Source organism: Lithobates pipiens, unplaced genomic scaffold (genome assembly GCF_037356315.1).
Source record: "Lithobates pipiens isolate NorthernLeopardFrog02 unplaced genomic scaffold, aLitPip1_a1.2 Scaffold_16, whole genome shotgun sequence".
Taxonomy (NCBI): domain Eukaryota; kingdom Metazoa; phylum Chordata; class Amphibia; order Anura; family Ranidae; genus Lithobates; species Lithobates pipiens.
Window position 1 is genome coordinate 566987016 of NW_027507748.1, and position 15031 is coordinate 567002046.

The 15031-nt window shown below is 41.2% G+C and overlaps 1 protein-coding gene across 4 annotated transcripts in view; it reads right to left on the bottom strand.

Moving 5' to 3' along the window:
- The window catches only part of SLC11A2 (solute carrier family 11 member 2), a 132456-nt gene that overhangs the window by 58714 nt on the left and 58711 nt on the right, over positions 1-15031 (bottom strand). For all 4 annotated transcript variants that reach the window (XM_077483666.1, XM_077483665.1, XM_077483667.1 and 1 more), the window contains exons 5-10: positions 9948-10067; positions 6627-6733; positions 5126-5196; positions 2692-2759; positions 2103-2258; positions 701-859 (exon numbers count right to left, since the gene is read on the bottom strand). In XM_077483666.1, coding sequence (XP_077339792.1) covers positions 701-859; positions 2103-2258; positions 2692-2759; positions 5126-5196; positions 6627-6733; positions 9948-10067 — 681 coding nt within the window. The remainder of the gene's footprint in view (positions 1-700; positions 860-2102; positions 2259-2691; positions 2760-5125; positions 5197-6626; positions 6734-9947; positions 10068-15031) is intronic.

Consider the following 15031-nt stretch of genomic DNA (forward strand, 5'->3'; position numbering starts at 1 on the left):
ATATGCTACAGCCATTATAAAGCAAAATGGCAATGCGATAATGGTAATAAAAATGAAAGCGGTGATAAAAGTGATCCAATGGATCCTTCAGAATACAGAATCAAAAAACTTTCCCAGGCTTACAGAGCTGGAGACTTATTCAGTGGCAAAGCTATATTGGGTTTAGACTAGGGGCCCAAATACTGTGCTACACCCCAGCCCACAGTGTCTGAAATTATGCAAGAGTGCAAGTGGGGACATGAGGAACTATACGAAGCTGCCAGAGTGAGGAACAGTGACACTTCTCCATGCAAATTTTGGCGCTTGGTCTTGTGAGGGGATATCAAATTTGACATTGCTCTGTTTAGCAACCAGTTTTGAAGTAACCCCAAATCACTATCCTGTGATGCACCCCTTTTACCAGCCCTAGGACATATATCCAATACACAATTACCCCTTTCCCTCCACTACACCTTTCTTCCCAAATCCTGCCCAGCTCCAACCGCCCTCTGCTGTGAGCCTCCTGTTTTGATTGTTTTAACTTTTTATGCTCTTCTGTATTTAAGTGAGCTAGTGTGCGCCCAATTGGCTTTTTTTAGATTTCTCTGCATTGGAAAATTCAATATAAAAGAATTTGGAAAAAATCAAGTAAAAAAAGAAAAAAAAAAAAGGGGGGGGGGGATAAATGTTGCGGTCGCATAATACCAATGTTGAAACTTACCACTTCATTGTTGGTCTTTTCATAGAAGGCCTCAGCAAACACTGCCACAACGAAGACGTTGATGATGAAAGACACAAAGAGGGCTAGGCTGGACTCAATAAAAAAGTACTTATTTGCTTCTCTTACATCTTTCTTGTTGGCACGGTTCACTTCCCTGGACTGGACATAGCAAGACATATTTATTAGAGAAGACTAATAGTTAGAGAATCAAGTGCACTACAAGGAGTCCAGAGACAAAGAACCGTAGTGGACAAATTCACACATTTTTCAACAAAATAATTATCACATAACTATAAAATATGAGGTATTCACTATATTTGACTGAATATGTATTCAAATAATTGACTTAAGTATGAAACTATGATTTCTTTCAAAAAGAAAAGTGCAAACTTCTCAAAAATCTGCTGACCCTGGGTAAGGAGGGGCTGCCTAACCAGATTGTAATTTGTACTATCTTGAGGTCACCTTTCTAAAGCACATAGATAAGTCAGACAAATTGAGGTACCAGGCCCTAACTTGCACCCGTTACACAGCCGATACCCCACCCCTGTTGGCTGTCCTACAAGGTGTTTGGGGGTCTAAGTATAGGGAGGAAATAGATCATTTACCACTGACAGAGGTGCTTAAAATGATCCATGTGCATTCATTAAACGTAAAACCATTATTCCAAAAAGGGGGAAAAAAAAAAAAAAAAATCAGTTTGCACAGTGGTGTAGTGGGCAGCACTCTCGCCTAGCAGTAAAAAGGGGTTGTTGGTTTGAATCCCAACCATGACACTACCCGCCTGGAGTTTGCATGTTCTCCATGTGTGGGTTTCCTCCGGTTACTCCAGTTTCCTCCCACGCTTCAAAGACATGCTGGGAGGTTAATTGGCTTCTGTCCAAAATTGGCCCTAGTATATGAATGGGGACCTTGAATTGTGGGCTCCTTGAGGGTAGGGACCGATGTGAGTGTGCGATGTACAATGTACAGGGATAGGGACAATTGTAGGCACTCACTCAGGTTGAACTGGATGGACTGGTGTCTTTATTCAACCTTACTAACTAGAGTTTGGCTTCAATTTGTTACAGTATATAAATCTGCTAGTACTTCTAACGCTCCCCTCTCCACAGACAAACAATGCTGCTGTAAAAAGGTGCCCCCTGTGCTCTTTTATCCAGAGTGGAGGGACTCCATTACAAGAGAGGTGTGTTGCATACCAGATCACAAGGTCAAAACAGTGGGAAAAAGCCCCAAAATAAATGTATGCAGTCACCACATCTAATGATTGGTAAGCTTCAATGTAATACATTTTTGGTTTGGGGTTCAATACCTCTTTAAGCCTTTTAATCTAAGTTTACATCTTTAGATAGGAACAGAATCCTAAAAATGTTGGAATTACAAATATAAAATCTATAAATACCTTCACCAAAGCTGAATGCAGGTACATGTTGTGAGGCATAATTACAGCTCCTACAATCCCAACCGCCTGTACAACTTGAGCATTCCCACAGCCAGCGCAGTACGGAAAAAACATGCCCTTCAGAAGCTGGCCTTGATCAGGACGAACCCGCACATACTGAAAGAGGAACAAATTTAAACAACTCTAGCCAACTAAAAGAAAATATACACTGCATTTACATATTAAGCTGCAATTTTGTGTTCTGCAAAGAAACATACTAGTAAAGCAGAAAAAACAACAACTCCGTAATAAAATATATTCCTTACTGCTACAAAAGAATGACTAAAAAAGACGTTCAACAATGAAAAAGTTAAAGAACAATTAATGTGCAGCAAAGTATTGTATGTTAGCAATAAAACTGAACATAATACTGGTAGAGCTGGCCACATGCACATCAGTGCAATCACATGTATTGCCAAACTTATGGAAATCTATAGGGAACTGCTGACATCCAACTGCAAGAAGGTGAACGTCAAGGTTAGAAAAATGACTGAAAAAAAAACTGAGCATCGGGTCATGCCCATTTCAAATATTCATATTAATAACCTACCTCATATCCAAAAGTCACTGCCATGATTGTAATAAGGAAACCAAAAAATGCTTCCAGTTTCCTCAGCCCTATAAATAAAAAACAAAGAATAAATGATAACAAGATGTAACAATTACTGGTTTGGGAATATAAAAATAAGCACCATACCATGTACATGATCCTGTGATCTTTAACATGGCGTTTGCAAAATACTTCACCTTTTATATGCAAAGAAACATTTGTAACGATATCTTGATGTACACAGTGTGTACAGCAGCCTGTCTGGCTTACGTAAAACTGGCATACTGGAAAACCAGCAGCCGATCAGTGATGGCAGTGAATGGCTGCGAGCACTGACCGGTGTGTTCTGACGGGAAAGGGTGGCGGCAGTCAGAACACAATAGCTCTGGGAAAAGCTCACTGTACTAACATTGCATAGTTAGTACAGCAAATTCGGTTGTTTTTTTTGTTTTGTTTTTTGGTTCAGCTCACTGGGTTTAACCAAAAAATAAAAATAAACTGCCTGTGTAAACCAGGCATTAAAGGGGTTGTTAACACATACATATAAAACTATGCCAGCCCCTCTATTAGAGGCTGGCATAGTGCGCACATAGCATGTCAGTAGTTTAAAAAACAAGCAGTGTAAATACCTAATCTGAGCTGTCTTCAGGCCAGTCACATCACTCACAACCACTTTACAGCTCTGATGGATTGCTTCTGCAGAAGGGGCCATGAACTCCCTCTAACATCAGATGGGGATATCACGTGGTCACTCTTCTCCCCTGCAGAATCCGTGTATCATAGCTGTAAAGAGGCCTCGAGTCACGTGACCAGCCTGAAGACAGCTCAAAGGAGGGACACAGAGGGGGATGACAGGCAGGAAGGAGGGGGGAAAAGGAGAGCAGGGCAGCCTATTATGGAGGGAGGCACTTTGACCACGGAGATCAGGGCAGAGCAGCCCTGATGTTCTTGGTCTGTTTAGAGAGGCCATACAGGAAGTGGCAAATTCAGGGTTTAGAGGGGGGCACATTACATAGCACAATCGCTGTGCTGTGTAATCTGCTTTAAGGGACTAGGGTCAGTATTTATTTTTATTTTTTTGGGTTAACAAACACTTTAAAGCGAACCTGTGAATGTACAACAAAATGTACAATGTGAACTGTGATTGTTGCCTGGGGACTTTTTCCCCCAATTCTGGCACCATTATGCAATGACTCGGACCTGGCAAGGAGTATGCAAGGTGGGAAATTGGCCATTATAGACTTCATGAAAGTGTTCACACTTCAGAGTTTTGAATCGCAGGCAGATTTTCCTTGAATCTGCCCACGACTTGAAAGTGGCGATGTGTGAATCACAAAATTTCTAGAGTCACATTTGAAATTCCATTCATTTGAATGTCACCTCAAATCACGGAACGGATCTGCCGCAGTTGTCATGCGATGAATCGTGCAGCAATTGCGGTAACACGCATCGCAGGAATCATGTCGCCCAAAAAAAGTTCAGGAGATACTTTTGGGCGAGGTGCTTCCCGCAATGCGTGTTGCTGTGATTGCTGCACAACAATCTCAGCAGACCTGCGCCGTGATTTGAGGTGTAATTTAAATGAATGGAATCTCCAATGCGAATTCCGTGATTTGTCGTCATTTACACATCAGCGCTTTCAAATAGTGGGCAGATTCACAACAAATCTGCCTGCTATTCAAAACGCTAAAGTGTGAATGCAGCCTTACTAAACCCACAACAGTAAAATCAGTCTATATATGCAGTAAAGCATGCTTGTTATACTCACTGTGGAACCTAAGGATATAATACTCTGCATTTTGCAAAAAAGGCTGTTTGATCCCATCTTCTCTGATCCTCCCCTTGTTCCATTGTCCCCAATCTATCTGCTGATAGAACAGAGCCTTGGAGGCAAGCCGCACATACTCAGTTTGGTGTATTTTGCTAGGGAGTGTTTTTTACTTGGGAGAGTGCACGTGATCAGCACTGTCCAGACAGAGGGTCAGGGGTCCTTTAGCCTCATAGGATAATCAGGATAATGAAAACTCCTCCTACAAGCTTTAACCACACTAATAAAAGTCGCAAGACTGCTCTAACTGCTGATTAGTAAATATAAACTAACTATTGTTTCTTAAGTAATTGCAGTCCATGTTCTGTGTACTGTGGGAGACCAGATATAGCGAATGCAGGGTCTTGGGTTTAGTAACACTTTAAATTAATGTATTTTGTAGGGCAGAAACCAAATAGAGTAAATAAATGCAGGAAAAAAGTCCTGAAGGTTTGCTCTATTACAAACAAGTTAGCAATGGTAGCTCCCACATTGCTCACCTCATAGGCTCACATAAATATGTAAATACAATCCCTAAAGTCTGGCACAGTTACAGGGAAGCCAGGACACACACAAAAAAAAAAAACCCTAAGATTTTTTTGACTATAAAATGATTTGTTCACCTACCGTATTTATCGAGGAATAGAAAGAAAAATGTATCTACGATTGTAATCAACACTCCTCCCCATAAAGGAATTCTAGAGAGAGATAAAAAAAAAAAATCAGGTTTCTGATTTTCTACGGTGTGTTCACACATGTGAAGCAAATATTTAAATGCACAAGGATATAGGACACAATAATCAAATGTATAATAAGGCATACTTTCCACACTCACCATGTAAATTTAGATAATTTGTTATAGATCCTTAAATAACTAATAGTATCTTTGAAATAAGTTCACAATTCATTAGACACCTAGAATTATTTGATCATAAATCAACAATATGAAAATGAAGTTGTTCATTTATCAATGTCATAAAAAAGTGAAAAAAAAAAAAAAAAAAAAAAAAAAAGGAGTAGTTAATGATATCCCAGCCCACATATCCTCCCTATCCCTGGTCAATGCACCGGTTTTATGTTTGCTGTTTTCTGCCCCTTTAAACACTTTATGGCATTATTGTTCAGGTGACAGCCTCATCCCCAATAGGACCATGATTGGAGGCTTGTGGCTCACACAGGTTTCACTTTGTTTATGTGTGCACTGTTTATGGACTACATGTTCCAACAAGCTTGCACCTACATGCTGGTGGGTGTATGTGGCTATGTATCCAACTGTCAACACAGCCAAGAAGGTTGAATGGAACAGCTTAGAACATCCACTAGTAAGTGGTGCAGGTTATCATGACTTCACTCATGTAATCCCCAGAACTAGAGGGGAATAGGTGTATACGTGACAGTTGGGCTGGAGGGGAATAGGCTGTGTGATGATCGGCATTATCCAAGCAAAAATATGTTGCAGCCAATTCAGACACGGAATATTTCAAGTTGCTGCTCTGAAGAAAAGAAGACATGAGAGAGGAGAAATGGGGAAAAATAATTGTGGTATTTGAATATAGTAGATCAACAGTAATCTAAAGAGGAACGTTGCTCACAACAACTTGTTAAAAAATAAAAAATTGTTTTCAGCGTGTAACCTACATTCCACATTAATAATTACACTACCAAAATTAGTTTGTGCTGTAAATTGCACCCAGCACTGTTCCCGCTTCTTGCTGGAGGCTGCTATTTTGCTGAAGCCCAGATCCTGGGCAGCAGTAAATCATAAAAAAGATCAAAGCCCATCAATTTAACAGTTTTAAAAAAAACAGTTGCATGCTTGGAATGCCGGGATTGCCAACTGTCACATTTGCTTATGTTCTCAACCAAACTGTCAAATCATCAAATGGCTTGTGTCATAACTGGTCACATGTGCAGCAGCATGGCAGTTGCACATCAAAAAGAAGCAATGTCCTTGGCTGTAAAGGATAGGAGGGTTTAATTCCTCTTTTAAGGCTGTCAGCAGATCGGCCTCTACAAACTTAGCAGTGCCTAAAAATGGAGAGCAATTGAGCATGTGCAGAAAAGGGTGAGACAATGAATGATTTGACCTGATGCAGAAAATATTTAGAAAATCAAACAAGGAACTTACATTCCGACAGACAGGAGATTAATGGCAATGGCTGAGCCAATGACTTCTTGCATATCAGATCCAATGATAGCCAGCTCCACCATTATCCATAATAGAATACGGGGAACCTATGAGAAAAACAATGTTTAGTAAGCAAAATAAAAATCACAGAGAAATAAAATTAAAGTGCAAATTTTCTTTTTAGCTTTAGATGCTGTATGGAAGGGTTAGAACCCCTGTTATTGGGACAGAAAGTGATGGAAAATAAAAATGTAATGGGTGACACTGGAAAACAGGATATGCAGTATGTTCCAAGCACTTGGCCCTATGGAGACCAACACCGTTCACTGACCAAAAGGTCAATCTGATGCAGCCATCAGGAGTAGTACACACAGTAACCATAAGCACAACCAGAAAGGATGACAGTGCTATCTGGATGGAAGTGGATAACTATAGCTCCTCAAATGTATAAAATCCAAGCCAATGGTAAAGGCTAAAACGTGGAAATGTATTGTTCACAGTACAAAGTTGTACACAATTCTGGTCCTGTACTTCCGCCTTGTGGTCGCAGTGACGTCACTAGGGAGTGCCGACATACACCGGCATGGCTCCCAAGTGTTTTGGACTCGCTTCCAGCGGCTCATTGCCAAACTGCACCCTCCCGCTCCTCAGCCCAATGGATCCAGTGGGCATTAGCCCATCTGCATGTACAACCATTAGGATGGTATCGCACAATCCATCATGGTTTTAATTTTACATTGTAACAATAAGTTTTCACCTTTTATCCTTTACCATTGGCTCAGATTTTATATACTTTGAGGAGCTATAGTCATCCACTTCCATCCAGATAGCGTGGTCATCCTTTGTTTGTTCTGCTGGAAAACAGGAAATGAAGGGACACCTGATGTGACAACTGTTTAAAAGAGGTTGTATACCTGCCTTTATAATTTGTACCTATAGGTAAGCCTAGAATAAGGCTTGCCTATAAGTACTGTAAATATCTCCTAAACGTGTGCTGTTTAGGAGATATTTACTGTATGCTGTACCAATGACGTCATCGGGACATGTGCTCTGAAGGAACAGCCACCTGTGCCGTTTATTCAGGAGCATGTGTCGCGAGTGGCGGCTCCCACACGCATGCGTGGGAGTGACGTCATGGGGCTTCGACCAGTCACACAGTCGGAGTCTGCGGGCCCAGAAGGAAGAAGATGGATGCGGCCTGCAGCGGGCTTCATTTGCAGGGGTCACTTAATAGTTACATAGTTAGTAAGGTTGAATAAAGACACCATTCCATCCAGTTCAACCTGAGAGTGTTTACAAATTGTCCCTATCTCTGTACATTGCACACTCACATCAGTCCTTAACCTCAAGGAGCTCACAATCAAAGGTCCCCATTCATATACTTGGGTCAATTTTGGACAGAAGCCATTTAGCCTACCAGCATGTCTTTGGAGTGTGGGAGGAAACCGGAGTACCCAGAGGAAACCCACGCAGGCACAGGGAGAACATGCAAACTCCAGGCAGGTAGTGTCGTGGTTGGGATTCGAACCAGCGACCCTTTTTAGTGCTAGGTGAGAGTGCTAACCACTACACCACCATGTGATGCATACTAGCACCTTATGCCTTTACTTTGCAGGGAAGAAAAAAAATGAGGGGAAAAAACCCTGGCGTTTACTTCCTCTTTAAAAGGGGGACTTCCTTCACTTTGGAGAAATTTCTCACATTAGAAACAATATGAAAAAAAAAAAAATTTAATACAGGGGATTTGACCTTTTACAAGCTAAAACTAAAAAAAGAGTTTCGCACTTTAAAGCCAAAGTTCACCTTTTTTTCCCTACATTCCAGCTCCTCTATGTACCAATATAGCATTCATGTACTTTTTTTTGCAAAAATATCAAAAACTTTCCATGAAAGCTACAGACACGTACCCTACTGTCCTCCATTCATGATGTCAAACATATCTATTTCTTTCGTCTTACGTCCCCACAGACCCCACAGACTGTAGGTTATGACATAGGAAGGAGTTGACCAGCTGACCTCATTAGCACACACCCTGCATCATCTACCCTCCCACTCCCAGCTGCACATTTTTTTAAATGAAATGCAATCAGTGATAACCCTTCTCACTAAATACACGATCAGGTTGCATACAAGCTTCAGATACATTTGGAATCATGGATGAAGGAGAGTAAAGTGTCTGTAAATTTTATAGAAAGCTTTGATAATTTTGCAAAAAAAGTACAATAATGCTATACTGGCGCATAGGGGAACTGTAATTTTGAAAAAAAAAAAAAGGGAAGGAAGGTGAACTTAGCCTTTACGTACTTTCAAGAGCAATCTTCTCCCCATGACTGGTATTGCAGACTGTGTTTGGCAGTCACTCAATAAAAAAACCATAAAGAGAACATTGTAGAGTCTGTTCTGGCTACCTTCTCTTGGCATCGCCTTTCTCCTCAGTGAGCCCAGGGCCACTTTAAGGGGAATCAGGATGGAAAACAAGATGGGATTTACCAATCTCCTCCTCAATGAATGAACTTGGAAGTGCTCAGCTCTGGATTCAGAATGGTCAAAGCCCACCTAGTTATATTTGGTATGTATTAAACGCAACATAGTCTATCAGGGGTCTCCAAACTATGGCTCTCCAGTTGTTCAGGAACTGCAATTGCTATCATGCCTAGTCATAGCTGTAAATGTCAGCGTTTTACAATGTCTCATGGGGCGTGCAGTTCCGCAACAGCTGGAGGGCCGTGGTTTCGAGATCCCAGGTAGTCTGTCATGTGACAAAGAATAATCACATGACATGTTTTGTTTACAAGTACTCATCCCTACTGCATAGATCGTGCTCATCCAGAATACAGCCTCTTCACACTCATTCAAGATTGTGTGAGGCTACACAAAGAGGTCAAAGGTGAAATCATGGGAGGGCCAGAGGTGACAGCAGGAGGATGGGGTGACATAAGGATGGAGATGTGGGCAGAGGTGAAATCAGGATGCGAGTGCATGCAGCTTTGGTCTCGGACACAGTCAACACTCCAATGTTGAGAAACTTTCTCGGCAAAAACCGCATACTACATATTAAAAGAATGTTCTATTTTCTTAAAGACAACTTCTGGGTTCTAACTACTGACTTTACTAATGCTTGCATTTAGGACAAATAACATTTTTGGGACATTGCCCACATTTGTAAAACTCTGATTAAAAGCATAAACGTTTTCTTTATGTAAACAAAAAAAAAAGTTTTACCAGTCTTTTAATTGATTCTTCAGGATTCAAAATATGCATTAATACAAATAAGACATTAATAGGGAAAACTAGATAATCGAATGTGCGATTACAACAAACCTTGGGATACTGCCGATTACACACTTCCGCTAAATGCAGACCAGTCACTACTCCTAACCTGGCAGCCAGTCGCTGAAGAAGGAGGCCAATAATCGTAGCAGCCAGAAGGACCCAGAGCAGCTGTAGAAATGTCACATGTGATTCATAGTTTAATTTTCAAAATGAAAAGAAGCACCAGTACATACATTTATAAATCCAGCAGGAGCAATAAAAAGATTTACTACATTCAGTTATGGAACCAACATATTCCAAGTGCCATTCCTGCCATGGGGTCGGGTTGTCTCCAAAAGTGCTCTCCAAGGCTTGCATTAAAATAGAGCCCCACCCTGTGTTTGTGTCAGTCGCTGCTTGATAATAGATGTTTAAAGCAAGATATCTGTGCTAAACCCAATAAAGCAAACAAAACTGTATTTTTATATATTATAATATACACATACATATTAAATGTGTTCAGAAAAAAACAACAAAATATTTAGTCCATAAACGTGTGTTTTTATCTAATAAAAATGTGCAAACCCAAAAACTCAAAGAAGCACATAAAAGTGCCAGCACACACTCAAACAAATAAGCTCAAAAAAGGTGGAAATATAAAATTTAAAAATATAAAAAAAGTGATTGTGTAGTCCAAAGGAGGCTTTCCCAGCCGAAGCCTTGTATGGGGGGAACGCGTCTGGTGGAGCTACAGATCTTGACATCACTGCACACCAGCGGGCTGGCATGAGTCGCGGCTGGTTTTAAATACACTGAATACCATTTTATTTGGATGTCAGTGCCTACATTTGGAGTACTGCACCACAAAGCCCCTTTTCATTCTATAAACACATCCTTTGGAGGAATCTATGCTTTTAGAAGGCTCTGAGTGGAGTGTTTTAACCAGTTCCCGACTGGCTCCTGTAAATACACATCTGCAGAACGGCACGGCTAGGCAAAGTAACGTACCTGAACATTAATTTGAATTGCCCGCCGGCGGCGTGAGAGCTCCGTGACCGTGGTTGCAGGTCCCGCAGACTCGATCACTGTGGCGATACCCGCGATCGTGTCACGGAGCTCAAGAACGGGGAGATGCCTATGTAAACAGCATCTCCCCGTTCTTCCTAGTGACAGCACACTGATCGTCTGCTACTTGTCATCGGGAGCAGTGATCAGTGTGGTGTCACACACAAACAAACCCCTAGGAACACTTAACCCCTATATACTTCCACCTAGTGATTAACCCCTTCACTGCCAGTGACATTTTTACAGTAATCAATGCAATTTTATTGCATTGATCGCTATATTAATGCCAATGGTCCCAAAAATGTGTCAAAATTGTCCGATGTGTCCACCAAAATGTCGCAGTCACAATAAACCGAGGGAAAAAATATTTTTGTGGGATATTTATTATAGCAAAAGTTAAAAAAAATAATGCTTTTTTTTCAAAATTGACGCTTTTTTTGTTTATAGCGCAAAAAATAAAAACCGCAGGTGATCAAATACCACCAAAAGAAAGCTCTATTTGTGGCAAAAAGGACGCCAATTTTGTTTGGGAGCCATGTCGCACGACCGCGCAATTGTCAGTTAAAGCAGCGCAGTGCCGAATCGCAAAAAACGCTCTGGTCAGGAAGGGGGTAAATTTCTTCCGGGGCTGAAGTGGTTAAGCAGAGTAAAGACCGCTACAGGAGGAAAGATCCTGCCATTGCAGAAGCCGGTGGATGCAACGCCCGTAGCCAAGTGATACTATCCAATCTCTATATTTTGAGATCCATCACATCTGGTAAGCGGCGCTGTTTTTACTTTGACTGATGAACAGAAAAATCGATTGTCTGAGAAGTTCGTCCTGATTGTTAACATGATTTTTTGCACTTCATGGGCTGTTTGATAATAATATACTGTATATACAGAATACAGAGAATCACAAGGGTGTAGAATCTGCCTCATTGTGCCACTAGCAAGTATGGATACAAAAGGGAGGGAAGGGGCTCATTGCTAATGGTATGTGTATTAGAGGAGGAGGGTTGTGGGAAGGGGTGTCTCTTCAAACAAAGGAGAGTAAAATCTGCTGATCCTACAGCCACAGTCAAACAAAAACAAAAAGATCCAATTTTAGCTGGGCGCTAGAAGTGCAGAAGTATGTTTTAGGACTGGTTCATACGTTCAAGTTTTAAAATGCAGGCGTTTTTTATAAGTTCTGTGAACAGGAAGCAAGTTCTATATTAAAATGCATGTAAAACACATATAATGTTCTATTCATCTATAGGTCTGGGGCATCTTTCTCGCAATGTAATAAAAATGCAGGACATTAAAGTGCTTGTAAACCCTTACAAACCACATTGATCTACAGGTAAGCCTAGATTAAGGCGTACCTGTAGGTCCAAGAAATATCTCCTAAACCTATACGGTTTAGGAGATATTTACCTGAAGACAGCCACCGCTGTCGGCGGCGCGCAGGTGCACTGGGCAAGCTGCAGATCGCGGCGATATGCTGCGAGTGTCGGCTCCCATGCGCATGCGTGGGAGTGCCGTCATCGCTGCTCCGGCGAATCACAGTGTCGGAGCAGCAAGATCCACCAAAAAGATGGACGCTCGGAACTACAGGGGACAGCGGTGACTTCGCTGGCTCCTGTGTCAGGTAAATGACGCATAATGGACTGCTATGCGATGCATAGTAGTCCATTATGCTTTACCTTTGCAGGGAATCAAAGAGGGAGTAAACCAATCAGGTCTCTTTAAAAGGCTCACATAACAATACTGTGCAGTACAGTTAAGGGCACCGGGAGAACTTTGCTGTACCACTACAGGCAATGGTACAGTTCAGATATCAGAGTTCACATGCAATGGGCTGTTCTGGAGCATGTCTCCTGCATGCAGCTCATAAATATGGTAAAGGTTTTCACAAATAAATAGTATTAAACCCAAAACCAAAAATATAATATATTGGAGCTTACCAAATATTAGATGTGGAGCTACATTGGTTTTCTTTTTTAGGCATTCTTCCCTAATAAAGGTTTTACTGAAATAAGTAAAAGCTGTTTTTAAAGGCCAAGTTCACCTTTTCAGGCAGAATTCTACTTTTCATAATAGACAGAACCTTTTCTAATGTCTTTTCTGCCCAAGCCATCCCAATGTGCTCATCTCTCACTTGCCTATTCCATGGCAGCTTTATATCTGCACCCACTCTGTTCAAAATAAAAAAAAATAAAAAATGTACTTTGAGTCTCAACTTCGTGTAGCATCATGTGACCATCCAGGAAACGTCATATCCCATCATGCACTGCTTTTCTGCATCACAGAACAGGGTGTGTTTTACCTCTCTGAAATACACCTGCCTCATTATACTATACCACCTTTTCTTTCCACACACTTTCCTAGTGCATCAGGACAAATTTGTATGACATGCAGAAAGAAGTGGATCTGACGGGCTCTATACACCATTGTCATTTGCCCTGCTTACACCACATAACGCGGTTTGAAATTTTACCAACCAGCTGTTGCTGACTTTGCAATGGTTGTTAAGTTTTAATGTCGCTGGTTTAACAAGTGATGTGGCTCTTTGACGATTCTCCACCTGACAGCTACAGTCTCTTGGTGATCTCACAAATTCCTAAAAGTCGCCTAAAGGTGGTGCTTTTACCTGCTCTATCCCAGTCATGTATCAACAAGTACAATCACATAGAACGAGATGGGAACTGACTGTTGCTGGACTTAGGGGGCAACCTGATGTAAGCTAGCCTGTAAGCTAGCCACAACGGTGCATTAGTGGTCTAACTGGTACTACATACTTTAGACCCTTGCTGGTATAGCATTTCCTTATTGATACCACATTGTATGAGACATTTTCAATCCATGGTAAAACACATGTATGTGGATTTCGATTAGGATGAATTTGTTATGTTATACCAGTCTTTGGCTAGCATTATTATACTACTCTAAGTAAAAGTCAAGCCAAGTATCTGTCATCCAGTTTATGGTTGCTGTACCCTCATGATGCATATGTTCTTGAATATGCAATTAAGGCCATTGTGATTTAACAATGAGGATATGGTTATAGAGTTCTTAAAATAGAAGTTTGGGTTATGTTGTTTTCTTGAAATCCATACTTACCTAGGTGGATGCTGCATCGGTCCCTCGCTGGCAATCAAACACCGCTGATCACTCAGTTCTTGGCTCCGTGACAAGAGAGCTTTTGATTGTCAGTCACCGATGTCTGTCCTGGGACCCCCCCCCCCCCCTTCACTCTGGAGCTCTGGGCTGTGGAGGGGGTGGGAACGGCTGGCTCAGGCTCTCATCAGGATTTTGGGAGGACCGCGACCATAGTGTCACGATCTTTCTCCAGCCTGGACAAGCTCTGTTGTCTGCTGAAAACGGGTCACAGGAGTGCAGAACAGACTGCATTCTTGTGATGCACAGCCAAACGATCTTTGGCTGTACTCCTCTTTTAAGGGGTCACAACTTGCATGTGGTGTACATGACCATTGTAGCTTATCGCTTGCTGTGTTGAGCCTAGCATCAGCCATAGGGTTAAAATGTGCCTGATCTTCGTGATCAACGTCTCTTATATACCCCATGCCCACAGTGACAATATAGCCAAGTGGGTAAGGTGAAAGAATTTTGCAGGGAAGATTACTACCCACAGAGCAAACATGATGTATATGGCTTTTGTGGTTTAATGTATTTATTGATACTGAGCAAAGCCTTGTGTCATTTTAGATCCCATTGTATGATTATTTGTAATATATTCATCAGTCACTATTTATAAATGCAATATACATTCCAGAATAAAGGTTTACGCGATAAGAACATCCAAATACATTGCAGTAACTTAGCGGTTTCCATTATATGTACATGTAACAAGGTGCTGTGTGTTTTCTATATTTTCAATATTTACTGTCTATATCTTTTTGATGCTAATAAAACTTGTTAAAATTGTTATATAACATTTATCCTTAGAAGTGTCACCCTAAGTAACTACTGTAGTAACAATAAACTGTGTTTATTGAGCTCTGTAGGGCAAGGTCCTGCATGATTTGATACAAATTTAACGGATTGTTTGGGTGTGTCCTCCTATTTAAATTCATAGTTTGGCGAATCAAAAGGAAACTGTACAG